Source organism: Drosophila teissieri, chromosome 2R, assembly GCF_016746235.2.
Source record: "Drosophila teissieri strain GT53w chromosome 2R, Prin_Dtei_1.1, whole genome shotgun sequence".
NCBI classification, from domain to species: Eukaryota; Metazoa; Arthropoda; class Insecta; order Diptera; family Drosophilidae; genus Drosophila; species Drosophila teissieri.
Window position 1 is genome coordinate 20,455,334 of NC_053030.1, and position 23,353 is coordinate 20,478,686.

The 23,353-nt window shown below is 43.4% G+C and overlaps 1 protein-coding gene across 1 annotated transcript in view; it reads left to right on the top strand.

The window, feature by feature from the left end:
* The window catches only part of LOC122613767, a 33,124-nt gene extending 12,602 nt beyond the window's left edge, over positions 1–20,522 (top strand). The window contains exons 2-7 of the mRNA XM_043788138.1: positions 5,344–5,903; positions 16,074–16,175; positions 16,740–16,848; positions 17,832–18,008; positions 18,153–18,266; positions 19,153–20,522. Of these exons, the coding sequence (XP_043644073.1) occupies positions 5,344–5,903; positions 16,074–16,175; positions 16,740–16,848; positions 17,832–18,008; positions 18,153–18,266; positions 19,153–19,292 (1,202 nt within the window). The 3' untranslated portion in view covers positions 19,293–20,522. The remainder of the gene's footprint in view (positions 1–5,343; positions 5,904–16,073; positions 16,176–16,739; positions 16,849–17,831; positions 18,009–18,152; positions 18,267–19,152) is intronic.
* The last annotated feature ends 2,831 nt before the right edge of the window (positions 20,523–23,353 follow it).

Consider the following 23,353-nt stretch of genomic DNA (forward strand, 5'->3'; position numbering starts at 1 on the left):
ATAAACTAAACTTATAAGCATCCAGCCAAGTGACCATAAAATCCTATTCCTTTCACCAGCTCGTTTTCCATTTTTTCCTGACTTGACTTCCTGTAAAAATCCAGTCCACCTCATGTGCATACAACATTCCTTGGCAATTGCGGGCAATAGAGGGTAGCTAAGCTCAATTCCGATTTTGATTACACTCGGTTCTGTTATTTTCGGTCCCTTGTAGTGCCACCAAATTTGCCACATCCGGCACAGGCCGAAGTTTATATTGCGAGTCCGGGTTGCCAGGCGCCGTCGCTTGCCACAAAGGCAAGTGTCAAGTGTGTCTGGTCGCCCGAAATAAGTGGACTGCCAAAAAGTTGCCTTCGCTGCCATCTCTGCCATCTCTGGGCCATGTCTTTCTCCGGCTGCTTTGTCTCCGATTTCGTGGCACACTGTCGGGTGTCGGCTGCTTTGCTTTATTTTTCGTTTAATAATATTTTCACTTTGATGCCACTTCGGTCAGCAAACGCTTTAGTTGCGTGGCAAGGGGATGGGCGGGTGGTTTTCTGTTTATGCCCCCGCATTACGGAAGTTGACAATTTAATTTTATGTACTCGCCACATTCCCGCCGCTGCCCCAGAGATACTAAACATTTATTGGAGGGCCAAAAGGTTCGACTATTCAAAGTGCCCACCGAGCCGTGGACTCTTGGCTTAGGTTTCAAACCGCATTTCCATTCTAATTCGCACGTGCTTGCAATTTGGCAAAGCCCCCAATGTCCCTCCCTCCTCCTCCAATGTATAAATCTTCATTATGCATGAAAAGCATTCCCCCCTCACTTAACTTATGCTCTTTTATATGAATTCTTAGCTGTTTGCCGCCTTTCCGTTTGATTTCACAAGGCTGTGGATCAAGGATTACGCAGATACTCACACAAAAATCCGCCGGGGCGAATTTGTACCTTATTTATTTGGCTGTCACAATTTATGAATCCACTCTGCGGTTATACACGTACACAATGCGGATGTTGTTTATTGAGGCTTTAAGTGCGCTTGAAGTCGCGGCTCAAAATAGATACTTTCAGGAATTCATCAGTGCCTGACAACAAGAACTTCCCCTTACATTCGCTTACTTACCAGACTACGCAATTAGCCCTCAGACTCGGGCTTGAACTATTTAAAACTTGGCAGTTTATTCTAGGCGCCCACAAAAGAAAACCCGAACTTGAGCACTTAGACACGAATTGAGATAAAATAAATAAAATTAGAATTCTCAGCCCCAAAAGGCTTCCCCCAAAAATGGCAGCTTCATTTCCCATTTCTGTGCCTCTAGCATCTGCCATTCCCTTTCACGCTGCTCGGCCAGATAGAAAGCCAATTTTATGACTCAACTTAAATAGGCACTTTACTTTTGCTCTTAATGCCTTTTTACGAGAGCTCCTTGGCCCGGGATTCTGCAGTCCTGGAGTCCTGGAGCCTGGATTCGCGACATTAATGATTGCCACGCCCCTGTCGCGGGCTTTATTGGAAAATAAATGGGCGAATAGTCGGCGGCAAGTGTGTGGCGCACTTATCTGATTTTACACTTGCGACCATCAAAATTATGACAGTCGCAAAGTGAATCGTTTCGCTCGGCCAAACGATCAACTTTTCGCCCCAGAAGAAGTTGCAAAGTTACAAAGCAGGCATGCGTGGGCCATTTTCCGGAATTTCAATTAAATGGCTGCGAGTGAGCGAAAAGTTTCCCATTTCCCTGCGCATCCTGGCCAATCTTCACCAGAGCCCAAGCCCGAGGCTTGAGGTCAGAGGCCACATTGACGCATTTACACACAAATTACCGCCAAGTGTCAAATGCAAACATTTCGACACTGGCAACAAACAATATTTGCCATAAAAACAGCAAAACAAACGGCAAAGTTTCGCAATGAAGCCTAGCGCCCCAGAACTGCCAACATTCTTGGTCGCCGAAAAAGCTTAAAGTTTACTTTAAAACGCTGCCCTTGGAAGATACATTAAATTTTCACCATTTGACCATGTATTTAATTAAAACTTTTCAATTGCGAACGCTGCAAGCTTTCGCTGTTTTCTGCTCAATTGTCCCCGTGCACTCGATGGCCGTTAAAAGTTGGCCCGCATTTGTGTCAATTGTTGTAAATAACTGCCACCGCAAATTTAGTTAGATCCAAATGGAATAAATTATGCTGCAAGGCATGACAATCGGAAGTGTACTCGCCATTTATTTGTGTTTTAATTAGAGCAAATTTGTGCACACAGTGTTCGTCGTAACATTAAATATGAAATCAAATGAAATTAATGATTCAAGCACCGGATGTCGCTAGCCCGCACAATTATCATAATGATATTTGTAAATGCCTTTTTTGCAGCCGCTCATTTAATTGATGACAGCGCAGAGACATTAAAGCAATTAAAGTGGCTAATGTTATTTGCTAAATTTAAACCAAAAAAGGAAATATTTATAGATATATAGATAATTTTAGAAAATCACGTCACATTCCCATCATTCTTTGATAAAGATAAAGATAAATCCGTCAGTTCTGAAGACTCGCTCGCTTGCTGGGGAAACGAGACTCGGAAGTCGTTCATTCGACATCACGCATACGCCGTGTGAGCGCCAGCAAACTTAATTAATGTCAAACCATGATGTCACAAGGAGCATAAATATTCCAAGACTGCCGCAGTGGGGCGTCGACACGCGCACATGAGAAATCATTGATATTAGTTGAGCAGCGGGACTGCAGGAAGGGCTAAGGGGGAGGGGGGGAATCACGCAGCTTGCAGCGAACTTTTGATTAAAATGTTGAAGCAAAAGCGGGGCAAGTCGCGGATAAAACTTTATGCGAACGCACACACAAATTGCGAATGTTTTGCCAAACGAAAAGTTGGCAAATCCCACCAAAAATGTTGTACTATCTGCATGGCTTTGGCGCAATATGTTTGTGGTTCCTTGCTTTTGCGTTTGAGTCTGCACTTTCCACTTTCCACTCACCAGCGTATCTTCATGCTGCTGTTGTTGACAATCCGCAGCTAGCAGCTAACAGCTAACAGCGGTTGCACAATGCGCAACGCGATTGTAAATCCAAAAGCCCAACCGCCGGAAATACAGGAATACAAGAAAAATACGAACAGGCAACCCGATGCAGCAATCCGCCGTGAAAAATTCAATTACAAAGTCGCATCGAAAGAATGCAAATTTACACGGCAGCACAGAGTGTGGAAAGTGGGTCGAATGCCGAATACCGCAGCAGCTCTAACAACTGCCAACTAGTTGCAGAAGCTGTTTTGCGGTCCGCCAGCGACCATTACGATTACGATTACGTTTACGTTTACGTATGTAGTGGATGGGATGGAAGAGCTGGAGGAGTCGGAAAATGGGGTAGGAAAAGCTGCATGTCGCAAGCAGTCAGTCACGTGCGAACGTGACGAAAATGCCACGATTCAGTTTTGGCCAACTTCTGCGTGCCAATGAGCAGCAACAGTGGCAGCAGCAAAAGCAGCAGCAAAAGCAGCAGTAGAAGCAGCAAAAGCAGCAGTAGAAGCAGCAGCAGCAGCATAGCAATCGCATTGTGCCGAGCTCTTATTTGTTTGTTTTGTGCGTGCAGGACGTGAAGTCCTGCTGGCTACTGCACTTCGAGAAATTTCATTGAAGAAAATACGAACAAGTATGTGAATTGGCATTGAAGATGGACTGTGGATCAACCTTTTTCCTATAAATATAGAGAACCTAGCAAGTAAGCCCCTGGAAGGCAATTCAAGCCGCAAGGAGCAAGGAGCAAAAAATCATTGTCCTGAGTGTGACAGATTCCGGGTGGCTTCTTCGTATTCATAAGGCCATAAGGCCAGAGGGCCACGACACAACAATACAGAAACCGCAAAGTGCAAAATCCGAGATGCGAGCTGCCGGTTGACCTGGGGAATCTGGAATCCTTCTGTCGCCACGCTGCAATTGCAAATTGCTGTGGCAACACACTACACTCTACTCTGCCACATGTCAATTGGAGGAGCTATCGAGCGATTTCTAAGGTGTCAATCAGAAGAAGGTGCATTGATTGACTCGATTGTTCGCTTAGATCGCAGCTGGGTAAATTGATTTTCAAACATTTCTCTGCGGACGACTCGAGCGAAATTCCTTTTCTGCTCCCAAGTGCAGAAGGCGAGAGATTCTATTAAAATTTCGTTGAATAATTCGATTAGACGATGTCTTGGCAACGTGCTAATTAATGGCCAAGTCTGGTGCAAATGCCCATGGCCCAGGGCGAATTCCATAACTAATTAATTTTGCATTATGGCAAATGCAAGCGTTTTGCCCACTGAACAGCACTGGTCTTCAAATTCAATCATCGTCAGGCCAAACATAATAAATTTCGCATGATTGGCATACATTATTTATGGTGTGAGCGCCCAGAAATAGAACAATGACAAGCGAGTCTCCATGGACATGGACATGGTGCATGGCCAAATGAAAGCCAAACATCACAAATTTCACCAGATTGTGTGGCCAAGAAATCAAAATCAAAATCACCATCAAAATCACCATCAAAATCAAAAACAAGCCCAAATGCATTGTCATAATTGAATTTACAGCATGCTGAATTCAACCTAATTACCGTTGCTAAACAAGACTCCAACATGTTTGCCAAAAGCAATTATCTTTAATTGTGAAATATTAATATTTTTTTTTTTCTGTTTTTGGCCCGAACGAATTTTACACAAATTACGCAGCGCAAATAAAACCAAAACTCGAATTACCCGTAATATGTTATGCGGTTCTGCGGGTGTCCTTTCACCTTTCACCTGTTTCAAACGCTTGTGTGTCTGTGGGCACGAAAGCATGACCAAATAAAAGGATAAGCACAACACGGGATTTATACTTGTGGGTTAACGGGGAAAAGTCCTTTAAACGTAGCTGTGGACTAAAGTAGATGTAAAGTATTCCAAATGCATAGAACTTAACAAATATTTATTAAATTTTTTGTACATAATACCTATCATTATTCTTTGGTTTGACTTCATTTTACTTTCATTTTTAAATGCGCCTAAATAGCTAAGCTTTTGGTATAATTTATCCATCATATTTAAATCCAGATAAGGTCGTCGGCTTAATTAGTGCTGTCACTTTATGCAGATTCTCTGCGCCCAAGCTAATGAAAATCCGTTGTAAAATATTACGTATACGCACGCGCTGGGTGCTCATTCAAATTAATTGACTTCACGCTGTTATTGCTTATCCGACAAACTGTTGCGGCGCCGCCGGCCAGCAGCCAGCAGCCAGCGCATATATTAACACAATTTAAAATGTCACCTTACCGCACCTCTCATCTCACCGCCTTCTGTTCTGTCTCTTCCCCCTCCGCAGAACACAGAGCATCCGCATCGCCGGGAGGTGGACAAACAGAAGCCACCAGCAGCAGCAGCATGATGATGACGACGCCGGCTAGTGGGGCATCATCAGTGAGGCATATAAATCAAAATTTAATTATGTCACAGTCGAAGGAAGGCGAACCGGTGCCGGTGCCACAGCCGTATGCCCAAAGTGCCGCATCCGCCGGCGGCAGCAGCATCACCAGCTTCGACTCCACCAATGTGATCGATGGCCAGAGCCAAAGCCAACGCCAAAGCGAAAGCCAGCCGACGCCCACACACCTGCAGCAGGAAGCGGTGCTCCAAACGCACAGCCACTCCCACTCGCACTCCCGGATCCAGGCCAAAGATACGGCCGGACCATATCCCATACCAGTGCACCGGCCGGAGCCGGTGGAGAACCATCTGGAGGCCAGCAACGGCATCGAGGGCGGCATGGAGAGCCTCTTCGGCACGCCCATGTACTTCGGCACCGAGAACTCGACGGTGGTCACCACCCAGATCGGGGCCACCGCCCACGTGCCCTGCACCGTGCACCACATCGGCGAGGGAGTGGTAAGTACTGGGGCCAGTATTGTTTTAATATTTTATTAAAAGTAAATCCATCACTGTTGCTTTGTTTGCCATCGCCAACGACGACGTTGATGATGACTTTTGTGCCAGTGCCTTTTTTGTCTTTGGCTTTGTCCTCGTGGAAATGTGGAATTGTGGAAATGGAAAAGCATTCAATGTTAATTGATGAGGCCCAGATCGATCAAGTGCTTTATTTTCGACTCTCTTCAGATTTCATCCAGTCAATGCCCAGTTATGCCCACTGCGAGGCGAGTTTTTGCGAAATTAAAATGTGGCACATAAAATGGGTACCTTCAAAATTAATTGCCCTTTATTTGAAAGCATAGGTTAGGTAGATACTTATAAGTTAGCCAATGATTTAAAAAGCTTATAGAATACGAAAATACCCAAAGTAAAGATTTAGCAAAAGCAAATTTACATCTTAAATTATCTGTTTATATTTGGACTTTCATTTTCTGTCCCAAAAAAAAAATCTAAAAATGGCCGGAATAAACAATAAAACTGGCGAAAGTTGACTTGTTTTCAATTTCCACCTGCCAACTGCGACAGAATTTAATTAAGCCGCTCTGCTCATCGAGGGCACTTGTGTCAGGGACTTCGTTTCGGCCCGCAGGCCAACTAATATGCTAGTAAGCACACAGATTTCGGACATTTCGGGCTGAGCAAAATGACTGCGTGGGTCATTGGGCAGCACAATGAAAACACACAGACTTACAGACTCACAGATACAGATACACTGGCCCATGGGGGATGGCACTGGGAGACAAATTACACCTTTCGCCAGGAGTGAGTGTGTGAGTGTGTGTGTGGGTGAGCGGCATTGACATGCCATAGCCTCAAGTGGTATTAATTTTCCGCTTGTCTAGAGTTATTACTCATACGCCGTGGTGTGCGTCACGTTTCGTGTATTTGCTCCTCGAGCCCGAGGAGGACATGGTGGTGTTTATCCCGCCTCACCGAAAAGTCGGACACTCGATTAGGCCAGCCAGCTGCTCCGACATCCGAAATCCGAAATCCGATGGGCCGGGGGCCCATCCCAAAAATGACCCCGGTGCGTGTTTGTTGCGTGTCTGGTTTAAATTGACGATTTCATAATTGTGCCTTCAAGTGTGCGGAAGTTAATAAGCACTTAAGTCCTCGTAGGCTCCTGTGAGTGTTTACGAGTGTGTGCGAGTGTGTGTGAGTGTGAGAAAGTGCGAGTGTGTTAGCCAGTTGGCACTTTGCACGGCTGCGTGCTCAAGTGGGGATGCCCCGGCTTATATGGGCCACACAATTGGTTTGGGTCTCGGCCTAATAAGTCGGCAATTTGTATTATGGAAATTGTATGGCTGCATGGCCTCTTTGGGGTTAGCAAAATATTATCATCGTGTGTTAGCCCTCTCATTGCACTGCGCTTGGGGGCAGCCGACCCTTTAATTGCATCGATCTCAAAGGAGCTTCGCCTAATGCGCCAGTTGCATTCATTACGGGTGTATATAGTATGTATATACACACGAGAAACCCGAAACCCTTCACGCACTCATTGCTTAATTGGCAAACAGAGAGCTGTGCCTAATCCCCAATGAGACGTGAATTCATTGGGCCACTACACGGCAAGAAATGTCCGTACAAAACAAGTCAAAGTTTTCAATTACTCCTCTTACAAGTAATGGTTATTAGTTTATTTAAGTTATATTTTAAATCTTACAAACTGCCAGTAAATCCTTAACTTCCGCAAAGCTCCTCATAGTTTTAGTAATTTTTCATGAGGCGGTACTGCAAAATGACTCAGATTTGTGTCCCCTGCTACTTAAAGCTCTTTGAGGGCTGCAACTTCTGCGTCTAAATGCGAAATGCACTTTCATTTCATTGCCCTTGCCATGTGTGTGTGGCATTAAAATCTTGAGCAGGGAGCTTCGGGCATTATGCGAATGCGTCTGTGAATGTGCATGTGGATGGGAATGTGTGCGTGTGTGTGTGTGTGGGGATGCGAGTTGCAAGTTCAGTGGACAGGAAACGTGCACCTCCAGACCAGGGGCAAATGATTTCCATATTTGCGACTGCTCTGCACTGCGCCAGAATGCGCAATCGAAATGCTTTGTCAGTTGCGCTCGCCTTTGTCTATGCCATGCCCACAAAAAGAGGTCCTTTTTAACTTGAAGAATACACACAAAAACACACTCACACACACACACACACACTAAACATTTCCGCGAATCGGGCTTTGTTTTGTCTGCACCTTCGCAGTCGTAAATTTGCCTTAGACGACAATAAAATGCAGGAAACATTAAATAAATGAATTGCTTCCTCAAGCGCAGGGCTTTGTTTTGGAATTTTGCTGCAATTTTAATTTCTGTCGCTTTACGATTACGCAGTGGTTGGGTTTTGTGGAATTAATATGAGTAACGTGACTTTAAGTTTAGTACACATAAAGCGATGTACTACGTTAAAAGTGATGACAACATTTCACTGAGGTAATACTATTAATTAAGAGTATTTTCATGCGCTCTGCAGACAAATCTGCTGCGCCGGCAAAGGAAGTTTCCTGGCAAATTTAAAGCCCATAAATCAAATGACACGAGCAGCAAAAAGTCCTTGCACACACACACACACATGAAAAGGGGGAAAGAGCACTTCGAATTAAGAATTACGACACTCGATTGCGACTGGGCGAGCATTAAAATATGTCATTAGGGTATTAGGGTATTAGTCGAGAGCAGCAGCTTAAATGGCATTTAAAATAAACTAAGCAAATACGTGTGTCCTGTGGCAGCCATCACCCAAAAGGGTGATGCCCGTTGCATCCGGCTCTTATAAATTGAACTAAATCACCACTCGAGCAGCAGCAGCAGCAGCAGCAACAGTCAGTGCAGAAAGTTATGGCACAGCACAGCATTGCCCAAAAGTTATGTTCACAGAGAGCTTAAGCAGTTGAGCTGCAATGGAATATTAAAGGATTTGGTTGGGAAGACCTGAAAAACGTTATTAGGAAAAGGTGTACAAGTAGCTTTTTATGAACTGGTGCAGCGATGAGTGAGTTTTGTAAAATAAATTTGATAGATAAAAGGATATTACTTATTAAAGGAAAGGGATTTGCAAATTCCTGGCTCAGCGTGTTGCACTTTCGGGGCAGCCACTGTAACCCATTTAGGTTCGCATATATATGTCTCAGTTGACTTGGTTCCCTCCATGGCTTTTCCTACCCCCCTAACCCCGCGCAACCATCTCCTTGACCTGCAGCCGAACTCCATTTAATTCCGCTTCCTCCGGCGATGCCGATTCCCATGTTTGTCCTGTTGCTCCTGCCTCCTGCTTCCTGCCTCCTGCCAGGCGGCCCAAGCGCCCGTCTGTGTGACTTGAGCACTTAATTACTTTTTAGATAAATTGTCGTTTTTAATGTCTAGACTCGCCTCCTGTCCTGTGTCCTGTGTCCTGTCCCTGGGATGTTTCATAGAGAAAAGTAGCAGTAATTAAATGTGCTCACAGCATGCCAAGATTCTCTGGTACGCTTCCGACAATGGAAAATGCGAAAGCTTAAATGCTGAAAACTCGAAAATGTTCGCCCAGCTAGCTACCATCGTTCGCTCAGATAGAAGGTAATTTATTTATAATTTTCTGGGAAAATGTTCCCCCAATTCAGATTAGAAAATATAATTGTACGAGTGAGTGAGTGTGCGGATAGCTTTGGCTGAAACACTTTTTACCATCCTTGGCCAGATAAAAATACACCGAAATTGGTATTTTATGAAAATTAACGCTGGAGGCTCTGGCCCTTCGGATAACTTTGGATAAGTCGTTTAGATAAAAAAGGTTACGCAAATGTTTGTGCAGAGCAGTGGAGCATAGGTATGCGTGTGTAGATGGGCACATATAATTTGCAAAGTTTAAAATCAGATAAAATTGAAATTGTCCTTGTCCAAGAAGTGAAGGCTGAACCGAAGTCAAAGCCAAAATAGAACGGAAACCACTTAGCCTGCCAGTGGAGAGACAAAAAACAAACAAATAACTTAGCCAGCCCATTGATGAGGGTTGGCCAAAAGCATAAAGGATAATGCAGGATATGCGCGGCAACGCTCGGTCGAGCTTAATCAAAACAAACACATAATTCCTGCACAATCATAATTTTTGCATAGTTTCACCTCGGTCGCTGCTCGCAAAGGCAGTTTGAAATTTCGCTCAAAATTTGGCACACACAATGTGGCAGTGAATGTGCTTTTGCATGAGTTATATTCCATTGTGGAATTGTTGGGCGAACAAAGTAATACACATTGTTGTTCCAGTTCCCCCATTTCGCTGTGAACTCTATGTGTTCCTCATTTTTTATTGCTCACATTCAGCTATGAAAAGTATGTGGGTGTGTGCTTGCATGTGTGTGTGTGAGCTTAAGGCTCTTGCACTCAAGTCTCAGAACAACAAACAAAAAGCAAGGACCTCAAGCAAACACATCCACTCACACACACACACACGCAGTCGCAGTGGCAGTGTGCTGTAGCTCTTTGTCGCTTAAAAAAACATAAAATATTATAAAATATTTTACTGCCAGGCTCGGTTATTGTTGCAATGACCTTCGGGCTCAAATATTATGTGTATATTATGTGCACATCTATATCTGGGTCTGTGGGTCCTGCTATCTTTTTTTTTTGGTCTGAGCTTCTGTTTGTTCAGCTGCTTTTTACCCGCTGGAATTACCAGTGAAATGCGAGGATATCATTGAACTCTAAAAAAAATATGTAACGCAATAATTCCATTTGACTTTGAACTGGCATATTTTACAACAATAAACTTCATAATTCTTAATTAAAGCATTTTTTCCTTTCTCCCTCACCTTCTAAGCTGAATATTATTTAATCAACAAGAGAGGAAATATTTTAAGACTTTGCCAGGGCAACATATACATTGCAAATGAAGCGGCGGGCCATAAAACTGTCGTTCGTGAAAAACCAATTTAATTAGAAATAACATCGGCATTCGGCAGTTGTAAGCGTGTCTTCAAAATACACAAATACAGCGACAGGACCAAGGACTAAGGACTAAGCTCATTATGAGAGCAGCAGGGCAAACTCAAATACGGCCACTTTCGGGGGCGGCGGTCCGAGAAGTTAATGTGGCTCGAAAATTGCCATAAACCTTTTTGAATGAATACAAATCATTATCACTTTGTTGCTGGCAGCCTTAACCGTAATTAAACCAACTCAGCTCAACTCAACTCAACTCACGGGGACAGAGAGGACTCGAAGGAGTGGCAGGAGTGGCAGGACAATGGTCGTAGAGTTGTTTGCCAGCTAATAAGACATTCTGGTCGACAGCTTGATGAAGGAGGCCACGCCACTTGGAGGGTCCTTTCTGGATGTCGATCCAGCTGTTGGTGCACAGCAAAAATATTAACAAGCCAGCTTGAAAACTGCAACTGCAAGAAAAACCCTCTAATCTAAAGTGACTGCTAAAGTTGCAAAGATGAAACTAAAAACCTAGTACTAAAAAGTATACGATAGCATTTAAATGCAGTATATACATGAAATAGTTTGGGTTTAGCATTTCGCTCAGTGTAATCCTGCCTCTGTTGCCTGTCACAATGTTTATTAAAACAAATGTCCCGAACAAAGGGAACAATTTGACCCAGATTTTTTGTTTGAGCTGGCATCTTGCGAGTATGCAGAATGGCTTCATCATTTCTATAAACTTTTCTGGGCCGACGACAAAGGACAAAGGACAGAGGACGGTGAGCGGTGAGCGGTCTGACCCCAACCTAAAACAATTGAGTCTCACTCCACACTGGTAACTGGTTACTGGGTGCTGAGGAGGTCAGAGTTCACTGTCGACGGTAAGCTTTTGCCTCGCTCACACCGTCTGGAAAATCATAATTATTTTAATTGCAATGCAATCATCAATGCCTGGGCCCCCGAATATAATGCCGGCCATTAAGTGTGAATGCGAATGCCGGGCAAACACAATCGCATTTCACGCGGGGCCACCGCTGACAGCTGCTGAAAAGTAGGCTATGGTAATTTTCATTTCCACTTATTATTTTTTTTGTTTGTTGTTTTCTTTGTTTGTCCTGCGGCTCTTATCAAAAGTAATGGCTGATTGTTTGGCAAGCCCAAGGCTGTGTGAATATTGGTGGAAAACATTAGCATAGAGTTGGGACAGCAAACAGCCGAGGGCCTCATTGTTTGCATTTCTATTCAGTGCATGGGTGATGAAAATCAGAGAGACTCTATGGAAACTCCATCAAATCCTAATATCCTATTAGTTCGGAATTCTCTGCATCTTTAAACTTTTCATCTAAAACAGTTCATCTTGCAACATTCCATTTCCCTGATAGACTCGGTGTGATTGCAGAATCACTGGTTAATTATGCAGTAATTGCACTTAATATGCATTTCCGCTGAATTGAGCTCAATTTGAGTTTCGATTGCTCTCAATTATGCATGTGTGGTTGGAGCTACAAAGCGGCCAAAAGTTCGCATCGATGAGTGGAGAAAAAGGCGATTTTAGTTGCAGGCAGAACAACAATGTTGTCAACTTAAATATTGAGTCGTGTGAAAAATATTCAGGCAGCAAAACGAGTTTTTGGAGTGGCTCCAATTGGATTAATATTCATATGCTTTGAATTTTTTCCAAATTGTTTGGTAAATTCTAAATTGATTTCATAGCAGCTGCAGTGTTTTAATACAAATATTTATGCGCTGACTAGTTTGTGTTGAGACGAATAATTGCATTAGAAGCATATCCGTTAAATGAATTAATTGAAAATATTTACACACTTTGCTTAGCACTTAAATTCAAATTTTATGCAGTTTTGCGAATTCGGTTTATAAAGCATTTAAGCCGCTCAAACTATTTTTCAGCATGAGCAATGCAATTTTATAAAACTTCCTCACCTGCATCAATACTTTCCCCCCCTCTCCACCCCTTTGGACAACGAGTGCCAAACTGCAGCCGCATATGAAATAAACATAGAAATCCATTTGTGTGTGTACCAAAATGGCTGCTGCAGCTGCTAAATAGAATTTTATTAAAATCGCTTGTTAAAACTTTTTCACATTGAAAAAGTTGCTGCTGCGTTCCTATTTTTTTGTACCATTTTTACAAGCCAGTAGCCCGCTGGGATTGTGGCAAAGCGGAAATTGGTCGGACAGCGGCACATAAAGCACACAAAAATGTGCGTCAATAGCAGGCAACAAAACGGGACCTGCCCAGCAGCAACATGCCAACATGCAACATCGAGCAGAACAAAAGCCAATCAAAAGTTTTCAACGGGCCCAGCGAGGGGTGAAAAGTAAAGTAAATACAAACTTCGCTGCAATCGGCTTCTGCATAGATTTAGCCACCAAGCCATGCAATTACCCAATCACCCAAACCCATCGAAATTGCAGCCCCTGGCCACATCCTCGTCCACCTCAACCCACCTCGTGCCACCTCATGCCACCTCATGCCACCCATCTGGAAATCCTGCATGTGGGGCTCGCTGTCAGAGATCGAGATTCCAGGATAGGTCGACATGTTGTGCATTGGCAGGTTAACCAGAGCCACAGCTGTGGGCACTCAAAGGGACACTTTTTAAGGTTTCTGAAAACCATTATACTTTATATTAGATTCAGCATGCAACTTTTTTAAAATTTATACATTCAAAGACTGGTACATATCTTCAAAAACAAAATCATCAAACTAAATACAACTTATAAATATACAACCAACTAATCTCTTTTGAAAAACCAGTACAAACTATCAACTGTTTTAACATTTTTTGAATATTTTGCATTATTATTTTATTGAACGCCACTGTGCCGCGAATGGGCCACCTTTGGCGCGCTGTTGGCGGTACAGCGTGGCAGACAAGTAGTTAGCATAAATTTGCCATAAATTTGCTAACAAGTGATTTGTGGTGTGTGCGCTGTAGCTTTTGGCCATAAATTAAGCGTCACTTTTTATTTTGCATACGGTTGAAAAAAAGGTAAAATGTAAACAATTATCTGCGTGCCCGCAGCTGCAGCCGCGGGGACCGCAGGACTCGCAGGATTCGCTGGATTCGTGGGCTTCAGCGGAGATGCCAACTGGCACACACACCACACACCACACACACACACACATGCGTACGCAGGACAGGCGACTGAGATTTATGCGATTTTATTTACGCACACAATCGCACTCACAGCCTCTCACATGCAGTCACACATAAGAAATAAAAAAAGTGCTGCCAAAAGGGAAAGGAATTCGCAGGCTTTTGATTAATTGCCGCCACATTTTACTCCCCCTGATGGCTTCACTTGGCACCCTTTTCCACTCCCCAACCCCATTCGAATTTTCTTCATCCACATGCGATGCTTTTCCACGCTTTTTCCTCCGGCTGCTCGACTCTTGTGTTTTTCTTCTGGCTAGCTGCATGGTTTATTTGCAGACACGTAGCGCTCGCAGTCGCAGTCCCTTTTGCCATCATAAATATCGTAAAAATCCTAAAAAAATATATATATCTATACTATATATATATATGTATGTGTATTGAGATGTGTGTCGTCGGGTGGCGTCGTCTAGGAGCTGCGGGCCAGAACGGAATTTATGCGCAATTTATGCCTCACACTCGGATTTTACTGTTACAGATTGTATTGAATAGATATATGGCAAGATTTTGCTAGCATATGGTGGGACAGAATCTTGATAATAAACGACTGCTTGCCATTCAATTGCAAATTTCCCCCACATTGAAATATTGTTTTCCTTTCGCTCGGACAGCCGGGCACAAAGTGCACGGAATATTATGGCATATATCCTTCTAAGCAAGAAGAAAGTTCGCTGTAACTCGACTGGGATTATGATATTTTGGCTAAGGGCACTGCCATTGGGGGTAAATCCCTCGACTCGCGCCATTTTCCATCCTCCAACCTCCGTCGATGCTGCGCCACATTGCGTATACGCCGCATTAAACATTTAAGCACGGAGAATGTAATTCGTTTTTATTGGCAAACGCAGCTGATTTAACAATTTCTCTGCCGTTCAACTTAATTTCAAGTTGCCGGCTCTCCTGAGTGTGCTTCACTTCTCCTCACTTCTCCTCTTGGCTTTTTTTTTTTTGGTTTTGTTCGAATTTGTGGCACTTTCAGTTTGAGTTTGTAGCGCGCGTGTGTCAATATTTGGTAAGAAGGAAAACCTTCGCAGGAAAGTTGAAAGTAACTGCTTGCCCCAGCTTTTTACTTCGTTATTCGTTTTTATTCTTTTTGTTGGCCAATAAATAAAATCCTTATCAATTGAAAATTGATTGATACACGCGCTTAGGTGCTTGCTCCTGATCCTTTTCAACAGAGCACCAAAATCATCATCTTCGCCAGGCAATAACCCCATATGGACAGCTAATAGATGTGTTGCCAGAATTTGCACTGCAAAAAAATGGCCAATCATTTTCAATAAATCTTTATTTCACAATAAAATATTATATATATTATTGATTTTTATTAAACTATCATTAATATAAATTCGTTTTATCAGCAATAGTCACGTATTTAAATGGGAAATATTTTACCAGCATATTAGGAAATAGTGTTTCCCTTTGTGTGAGTGTGCGTGCTGATGTAGGCAAAAAATGCGCAAAAAGTAGATGACGAAATGATTAATGGTCATTTAAGATTAGCTAAAGTCACATTCAGACCCACTCAGCAAAGGAAAGGAAAAGCGGAGGAAAATGGAAAAGCAGCGAGGGTGCTGGGCGCTAGGAACACGCCCCCTATTTGTTGAGGGTGGGGCCCCGCCCATTTGTTTGTTTGTTTGTCTATTTACAGTTAGGTAGCCAATTTGAACTTTGAACCTAGGATCAATCAATCTGCTATTATGTTTATTGTTGCTGCTGTAGTAATTCCTACACGTAATTGCTTTTTGATTTTTTTCCCCAAGCCGTTTTGTATCTGTGTGCCCTTCGAAAATTGCATCATCATCAAGTCGTTGTCATCGTCCTAGTCCCGTCTTGATGGATTGGCAAACATTTCAACAGGACAGTGCTGGGCCCGGATGGGTCCGAAGATGGGTCCATGGGCATATGTTAAATATTCGAGTCCCAAACAACAAAAAAAAAAAGAAAAGGGGAGTCCTTGAGGCAAACGAATCCCATTGTATTTGGCTAATGGCGCCCCTGCCCCAACTGAACACCGAACACATCTAACCCACAACCCATCCATCTATTTTTAGGTATCGTGGATACGCAAAAAGGATTATCATCTGCTTACGGTCGGCTTAACAACGTACAGCAGCGATGAGCGGTTCAGTGCCACGCACTTGAAGCATTCCGAGGTGAGTCCTGCTCCTCCGTTTAATTTGCATTGCTGATGCCGGGGAGGGTGGTGAAATCACAGGATGTGCTGATTGCATCGCATCGCAGACGTGAATACCAGATTCCAAATCTTACAGTCAAGAAAAAATATATTTAGAGATTCTTTCAAAATCCTTTATTAATTATCTTTATTTTTTAGTACACATTTCTATTCTAATCTATATTATGTTATTACTACATGTGCCAACATTACGTATACGTAATATATTGTTTTTATGCTTAGACCTTTTTATAATACCACTATTCTTTTTTCACTAGCCTTATTTCTTATTATTCCCTGTGCATCACCGAGTTTCCCATCTCCATGCCTGCCGGTGGAAATTTGCTGCATTGTGAACTTTTGCAGTGGTCGGCCTCGAATAGCCGAAACGTGACAAAAATTCAGTGCAGAATATTGCAAAATATTTTCACAACGGCAACGCAGCAAATTGACTTCCAGGCGGCCTGGCCAATGTCTCCGTTGCTCCTTAATTCTAACCATTTTTCTGGCCTTCTTTTTTGTTCCTCCTTTTTCTCGCCTGCAGGACTGGACACTGCAAATCAAATTCGTGCAGTTACGTGACGCCGGCGTCTACGAGTGCCAGGTGTCCACCCATCCGCCCACCTCGATTTTCCTGCACCTGAGTGTCGTCGGTAAGTAGGAACAGTTACGGTTCTCCTTCTTCGGGTTTAGATTTTCGGTCTATTGCTTGGGTTTCCATTTCTATTTGTGATTCGCTCTGGGCACTGGTGATTTTCTATAATTTCACGCCCTGATGGCTTTTCCCTTTCGCAGTAAACAAGTGCCGGCAAAAAAGCCTACCAAATGAGTTCGGAGCCCGTCTAGTTTTTGCCACATTTTCGTTACGTTCTGAATGCGCTCAAGCTGAAATTAGAAATGTCCATATGCCAAAGGTGGAATGGTTTGGGATGGGTTTTCGGTTGGGTTTCGAATGGGTTAAAAAAGGGGTTCGGCTCAAGTTGCTAACTTGGTTTCGGGGGCAAATGGCAAACGACTCAGCAAGTTCTCAACTCATCGCGCTGTCCTTGGCTAACTGACGCACATTATTCTGAATTTAACAAACAATTTACTTTGAATGTGCTGCGCCTAATGGCCTTTTCTGCCTCTTGCTCTGGCTCCAGCTCCAGCTCTGGCTCCTTCATCTTGGCAGTTGCCCCAAAAAACAAAGCCACTCTCTTTGCCCAACAGCCAGCATATACATGGTACATGGAAAGTGATGTGACAGGCCAGCAATAGATTTTCCACTTTCGGCAAAGTGGAGCTGGGCTGTCTGCCAGCTGTATTTCATAAATTTGTGGGGCACTTTCGCCGGGCTCCCAGGGAAATTGATAACTGTCAGCAAGGGGATGCTAGCCGATGTAGGCAGCTAATGATGAAGGAGTTGACTCGCTGGCATATAACCACTGAGCTAGGAGTCCACATTTACAAAGTATAAGTACAAAAAGTATAAGTTGAGCTGTTAATTGCATATGTGGTCTTAAATACTAGTTAAGCTTACTAGCGTAGCCCTACTAACTTATACCTTGAAACATTGTGGTAGTTCTGACTGCAAACCAACTAAAACGATTTTCGACTGTTACCTTTCCCCTCGCCAAAACCCACATCGATTGGTTAGAAGCCCGCGCCGAGATCACGGGTCCACCGATTCGATATCTAACCCCGGGCTCGACGCTGCGCCTGCAGTGCCGCGTGGTGCAGAACACGGAGGCCTCGGAGTATATATTCTGGTATCACGACAACCGCATGATTAACTACGACATCGATCGGGGCATTAACGTGTCAACGGAGCCGGGTAAGTGCTGGTTACCCTGCACCCAACACACTACAGCCTACACCCTACATCATACTTCCTATAACCCACTCCCACCCACTGCCATCTGGCCATAACCATTGTTCACCACTCACCCATCGTTTTCATCGCCGTTGTCCGTTGCAGACTTTCAATCTTCTGAGCTCACCATTCAGCGGACTCGACGTGAGCACTCGGGCAACTTCACCTGCGTGGCCAGCAACACGCAACCAGCCAGCGTTCTGGTGCACATCTTCAAGGGTAAGAATCCTTAAAAAATCCTTTCAAAAATATTTTTCATTTTCGGATTTTGTTTTTTTATTAAAAGACACCTTAGTAGTGATTAAATATTAATAACACGCAGTCTTATCCGTTGGGATTCCGCAAAGAACGATTAAATGAAGTGCCGAATTAAAAGAGCATCGTTTTCTGCACAATCGAGTTAAGCTGCGCTCTGTGCCAGAAAATTTCAATTATGTCCGCCAGATGAAATTAAAACTTTGAATAAACAAAGGACTGCTCATTTGAGTATCTGTTATTTTCGTACATCTGTATCACGGCAGCGTTATCCGTATCTGTATCTGCATCGGTATCTGTAGCTGTATCTGTATCTGCAGCATCCTGTGTCTGTTTCAGTATCCGGTGGCTCTTTTGCAGTTCATATATCAGGCGGCGTGTGGCTGGTTGGTTGGTTTCTGTTGGCTAAGAGGGAAAACAATAAAAGTAATTTATGAAAATTACACGGCCGCAAGCATGTGGATTAAAAATGCCCGCGCACGGTGCGGCAGATCCAGCCATTTGGCAGGCAAACTGCCATTAAAGCCAGGCCATAAACACGGCCAAAACGAAATGGAAAGAGACGGCAAGAAAGTGAGGGAAAGAGAGGGCAAGAGAAGAGGAAAGCGGCTAACACAAACAAAGAGTGCCCACGTAGTTAGTGCCAGTCATAATTTATAAGTTTCTGGCGCGATGAAGCGACGACGCTCATTAGCATTTTGTTGGTTAAGCTCACACTTTGCTTTTAACCGGCCATGTGTGTGTTTAGCTCACTATGTGTGTGTGTGTGTGTGCGGTGTGTGTGTGTGTTTTTTTAATTAAATTTTTGTGCAAATCTCATTTTCATATTCTCCGGACTTCTCTCCTGCAGGCGACAACCCGGCAGCCATGTATCACGGACATGTGGGCGGCTCCACGAAGACAATGCAGTCCCAGCTGCATATGATTATGATAATCATTGCCAGCGGCTATCGGATATTCCACACGAGTGTATATATGAAGATCGTGTAGATGGACGTGCGGATGGCCTAAAACCAAGCAGCTCCGGGCTGCTGCTACCTTGTGGCGAGCATATGTAACTATGTCATCAGCCGACGGCGAAGTCGAGCCCACTGGCTATCCCCCATACTCGCAGTTGGCCCCGTGGAAAACCCAATCTAAAATTAGTTACTTCTCCACTACATACATACGTACTACCACTACCACTACAAATACCATACACCTAACGCCTAGGCCAAAACTATCAGACAAGCGAAACCAGAATCTAAGAACTCTATCTCTATCTCTACATAGCAGGTGTGCATGTATAGTAGCTAAAGAAAACTCTCTCCTTTTATATGTATGCGTGTATGTGTGTGTTTCGTTAATGTGTAAGTGTCATACTTAGCCACAGGATGCAGCTTATGCCGCACATGTATTATATAAATGTTAACTTTGCAGACTACTAACCTCTAGCAAAATTGACGAGGTAGAGAGCGGACATATATATTATATATAATTCATGTCACTTCAAGGATCTCGAAAATAAGAGTCCTGGCAGTACTATCGAGCTCAATATTCAGAACTGACGTGCATTTCCAATCTAGAATTCATATTTTTACAAGTCCCCGTCTACGATTAAGAACTTAGTTTCAGCCACTAGCACTCAATCATTCGGCTCTGATTTATGCTGCATTGTACAGACAAACACTCTTAACTGATTAACATGGATTTAGCTAATGGCATTTGGTTTTACACGAGTAAATGCTCTTCGAATAAAACAAAACTTTCAGAGTTAAGCTGTAAATAAATGATTTGTTAAACTAAATTACATGAATAACTATTACGTTTAAGAATGGCAAACAGTTATTTGCAGAACGTGCAAACAAATTTAGAGTGTGGCCGAGCATAAAGTTGATAAGTATTGCAAAGTTTGAAAAGAAGGAAAGTTGTTAATCAAAAGGTTAAGATCAAAAAAAACAAAACAAAAAAAAAACACGCAGAGAACCGAGTAATCAAAATAAACTAATTGTCTAAGCTAAGGGATATTTAGCAATTTTTAATTAGTCGACATAACTTTTAACTGTCTTAGCAATGTGCAAATACAAAAGCATAACGAGTGGAGATAGAACCCAATGGCAAATGAAGAATTGGGAAGTAGCTTCCAATGATTGCGTGTAAATATCGATTTGTGCAACTGCAGAAATAATTTCTAGCCCTTAAGTCTGTGTAGTTAAATGTAACGAAAATTACCGAGCAAAAAACAAATGCAAAGATCAGAGAAAAACCATCATGAGAAAGTGAACAAATAAAACATAATAAAATTATGCGAAATACAAAAAACCAGGCACTTGAACTCTTGATTAATGCGGAAAGTTGGCGTAGTGTTTTCCTTTTTACTCTCCAGCGTGGAAGAGAAATTTCAGGGCGACGCAGTTCATTTCATCGCTGTCTCTACAACTCGCAGTTCTGCAGTTAATAAAACCGAATTGTGTGTCGGCAATGACGAGAGATGAGAATGGCAATGGCGATGGTGATAAGGGTGACGTTGGCCATGTAGATGGCAGCGGAGATGAAGATGAAGTTGATGGCGTTACTCGGCGCGATACTTGATGCCTGTCCTGCGCCTCGGATTTCTGCCATGCATCCTCCAGCATCCTTTAGCATCCTTCAGCAGCCTTCAGCATCCTACAGCATCCTGCAGCATCCTTCGGCTTCTTTTCAGCAATGGCGGCAGCATGAGTGACTTGAGCGAACACGAGAGCTCCTGCTAATTAAGTTTAAAATTGCCCCACTTTCGACCACAGAAAGTTTCCCCTTCAATGGAAGTTTGATTTGTTGCTAATTTCATTTCTGTTGAATTGCGAAACCCAGTTTAATGAACTGACACAAACAGAGTGCAGATTAGCAGCTCCCAACTTGGCTTAAATAATGGAGCAGCGGAGCAGTTGCGGTTGCGATGCAGTTTAATGGTTATACCAACCGCATTTGAAACGAGCACAGCTCCTCAGCCACAAGCTCGCAAACAAAACGCAAACATAGACACACACATAAAACCAAAAGCAGATTGAGCCAAGAGTGTTTTGCGTTTTGCGTTCTGCGTTTTGCGAATGTGCCAATGGCCAAGAGGCGAATTCCAGCTCGAAAAACACAACGGCAACCAAAGTTGCCCACAACAGGCAACAGATTCTGCATACGACCGTAAACACACCCTCAAATGTATTGTTATTATGTGTTATATCAAAAGCCACTCATAGGGGGGCGTTCAGAGTTCAGGGTGGGCGTGGCAATCGCTGCAGGCGGCCAAATAGCAAAGCCAAGTCAGCAAACATCCACATCCACATCCGGAGGGACTTGTCGAAACCGCAGAAGAGCAAGCACTCAAGAATCATTCTTTCACTCCCCGAATGGCATGTAGTTGAAATATTTTTTAGATAAACAAAAGCGACCTCCAAGGGCATTCAATTCACAAAAATAATTAGAAATTTGCAATAAAAGATTTAGGGAATGCATTACACATAGGCTATGCATGTGAAAAAAAACTCTTACTTTATTCAAAATGCATTTGATTTGGATAGGGCAACTCTGCATTCCCAATAAAAACCCAATTTGCTATTGCGAATCTGGGCCATTGTCTGCGACTTATACCATTTGGCATTAAATATACATGCATACATCGGCGTTTGGGCATTCATTAAGCCATTCATTCTCGGCAGTGAATAGACCACTGAGCACAAATGGCCAAAAGGTCAAAAGGCGGGGCCAAGTGAGGCGTGAGTTTTGGGTCCAGTTAACGCATAATACGGCGAAAGACACAGAACGGGGCCTGGGGGAAATTTTGCAAATGCAAAACGCATTATAAGTGTATTTATGTGCGGGGATGGGGCAGAGTTAGCCCAAGAGTAAGTTGTCGGTCAAATGCGCACACACAATGCGCATACGCCATGTCAGCCCGCTGGCTGGCATTGTGTCGGCATTGTGGATGCCAAGTCCGATGGCATTCTCAGACTCCAATGCCTGATGCCTTATGCCTGATGCCTGTCATAAAAATTCCAATTTAGTTTGCAATTGCTTGACTTAAAGTGCTCCGCCATTCATGCGAGTGTGCCTGTGCGATGGCACTTCATAATAAACTTAACGACGCACAATTATGCTACAAGTTGGCAGTTTGGGAGTAGCGGACGCACCCAACGAATGCAAAGCACAGCAATTTCCGAGGGCGTTACTCATACGCCCCGTGGCCCGCCCGACAAGACCGCTTTTACATTTAGACGCGTCTTGTAATTCAAAATGACAGACACGTACTCAGCGCCAGAGTACGGCCTGTGGATGCCTGCCAATGGTTTTATTATCGCTTCCAGCTCCCGGCTCTCAGAAATCGATAGCCATTGTGTGTGAGAGTTGAAAGTGGCAGACGAAGAGCCTTCCAGAGCCATCGCCATTCATTAGGGCATTAGTTTTGAGTGCATGAAGCACACTCAACCGCTGCTCTTCGACTTCCAGGACATCCAGGACATCAGGCCTGGTTCCATGTTGACTCCTAATCCCTGTTCTGTGGCTTCGACCTTTCGGCAGTTTCTTAAATCGATGCACAGTTTTGTAAAACTGATTTCAAGTTGACCACAATTGGGCATTTTTCACTTAGTCTGAGCCACAAATAAATTTAATCGATAGGTGGAGGAAACTAGATAATTGGTAATTTAGCAATCAAGTTGTAAAGAAATTGTGGTCAAGCACATTTAAACTGAAGAAATCGTAGGTATTTGAACTCAGAACGAAAGTTCAACGGTAAGCACGCAATTTTTGGGGCATTTAATAATATTTAACTATATTTTGTTTGGCTTTTAGTTACCTGAGTTCAAGATGGCTTGCTGCTTCGTTTTGCAATCAAATCGAATCGTAAATGCCTCGAAAGCCTCTTAAAGCCCCAGCTTACTGAATGCCCAATTACCGAAACTTTTGCTGGCTGACTAAAAGCACTTTAAGTTAACATCTCAGCCATTAACTCAGGGTCGCCTTCGCCGCTTTTGTGTGAGCATAATGGAACACAATTATTTGGCCAACTTTTTACACACGAAATACTAAGCAACCAG